Source organism: Seriola lalandi, unplaced genomic scaffold (genome assembly GCF_002814215.2).
Source record: "Seriola lalandi dorsalis isolate HSWRI2012SDOR001 ecotype SW California unplaced genomic scaffold, Sedor1 jcf7180002003417, whole genome shotgun sequence".
NCBI lineage: Eukaryota > Metazoa > Chordata > Actinopteri > Carangiformes > Carangidae > Seriola > Seriola lalandi.
In genome coordinates, this window is record NW_019474073.1 from 1 (window position 1) to 1,789 (window position 1,789).

Genomic DNA, 1,789 nt, shown 5'->3' on the forward strand with positions numbered 1-1,789 from the left:
TAATGGTATTTTCATTCCAGGAGGAGTAAAGTATTATGTGGACCCATCCACTTATGAGGACCCTAGTGAGGCAGTCAAAGAGTTTGCCCGTGAGATAGATCCCACTCACCTCAAGATTGAGGAGGTGATTGGTTCAGGTAGGCCTGACACTCTCGTTCCTTTTAAATCTCGCTGTAGTCATGTGACAGCTGTCAGCACAGTGTAATCTGCTCCACCTCCTCTCTACTCCAGCTCAGTTCGGTGAGGTTTCTCGAGGTCGTTACCGTCCGGTGGGTCGCAGGGAGGTGCTGGTGGCGGTGAAGACTCTGCGCTGGGGGGCGTCCGACAGGGAGAGGGGAATGTTCCTGAGTGAAGCAGGAGTCCTGGGCCAGTTTGACCACCCTAATGTGCTGAAACTGGAGGGTGTGGTCACTCGCAGCCCCCCAGAGAGGATCATCACTGAGTTTATGGAAAACGGGCCGCTGGACGCGTTCCTCAGGGTGAGAAAAACAACACACTGTCAACAGTTTCCATCTGTGTGGTGTTTCACTATGCTATAAACCAAAAACTGTCTTTTGCTGCCCTGATCCTACCATCTTAATTCCTTCAGGAGAATGAGGGCCAGTTCAGTGTCCTCCAGCTTGTTGGGATGCTCAGGGGGGTTGGTGCAGGCATGCGTTACCTCTCTGAGAGAAACTTTGTCCACCGGGACCTGGCGGCAAGAAACGTGCTGGTGAACTCCAACCTGGTCTGTAAGGTCTCCGACTTTGGCCTGTCCCGTCTCATGAGGGGCCTGGACCATAACATACCTACGTACACTGCCTCACTGGTACGTTCTGGAACAGGGAGTTTTCTTTGCTTTGGCTTTCATCGGTCACTGCTTCACTGCCTCTGTCCTCTGTTGTCCTCTATCAGGGCAGTAAGATTCCTGTGAGGTGGACGGCACCAGAAGCATTTCAGCATCGCAAGTTCAGCTCAGCTAGTGATGTCTGGAGCTTCGGCATTCTGATGTGGGAAGTGATGTCATACGGAGAGCGTCCGTACTGGGACATGAGTAATCAGGAAGTGAGTACGAAGGGGAATTTAGCCTGAGCAGGAGAAGTCACGCTAAATTAGTGATGGAGATGCATTCAAAGCCTTAACTTAAGTCTAACCACTACACTGCAATAATACGCAATTAAAAGTAATAGTCCCTCCTATTACTGTTACCTGTTAGGACAGTGTGTAAGTAATGTTGTGTATAATATATAATAGGTGGAATAAAAGTGTAATTGTAAGTAATAATTGTGGACAACTAAAGGAAAGCACCAGGGCTTAAAAATTGAAGACAGCTACTTAAGTAAATGTACTTTATCACTTTCCCCCTCCTCTTTATTCCACAAACACAAAATGCCAGGCAGCTGGAGTTTGCATAATTTTCTCTTAGTCACTCTCACAGGCCCTCTGTCATCCATGACCTTTTATGTAAGGCAATTACACAAGACTCCTCACACCATCTGCCCTACTTATGTTTCAAGTCTCTCTCTCTTTCTCTGTGCAGGTGATGAAGGCAGTGGCAGACCAGTATCGCCTCCCTGCCCCCCACAACTGCCCCCCTGCCCTCCACTCTCTGATGCTTCAGTGCTGGCAGGCTGATCGAGGGGACCGGCCAGGCTTCGACTCCCTCCTGTCTTCCTTGGATCGGCTCATCAGGCACCCTTCATCCCTCAAGGCTGAGCCAACTCGGTGAGACGGTAGCCTCTGGCAAACACTTGTGCCAGACATATCAGAGGCAGCAGGTGATGTACAATCTGCAACTTTTTCATGGATT

The 1,789-nt window shown here is 49.6% G+C and overlaps 1 protein-coding gene across 1 annotated transcript; it reads left to right on the plus strand.

The window, feature by feature from the left end:
* Positions 1 to 13: 13 nt before the first annotated feature.
* Positions 14 to 1,736, plus strand: LOC111667291 (ephrin type-B receptor 3-like; the record flags this gene model as incomplete). Its single annotated transcript, XM_023422951.2, has 5 exons — positions 14 to 137; positions 232 to 479; positions 590 to 808; positions 895 to 1,044; positions 1,520 to 1,736. Coding segments are annotated over 5 exons (930 nt in total), but the record flags the coding sequence as incomplete, so codon positions are not given.
* Positions 1,737 to 1,789: the final 53 nt, after the last annotated feature.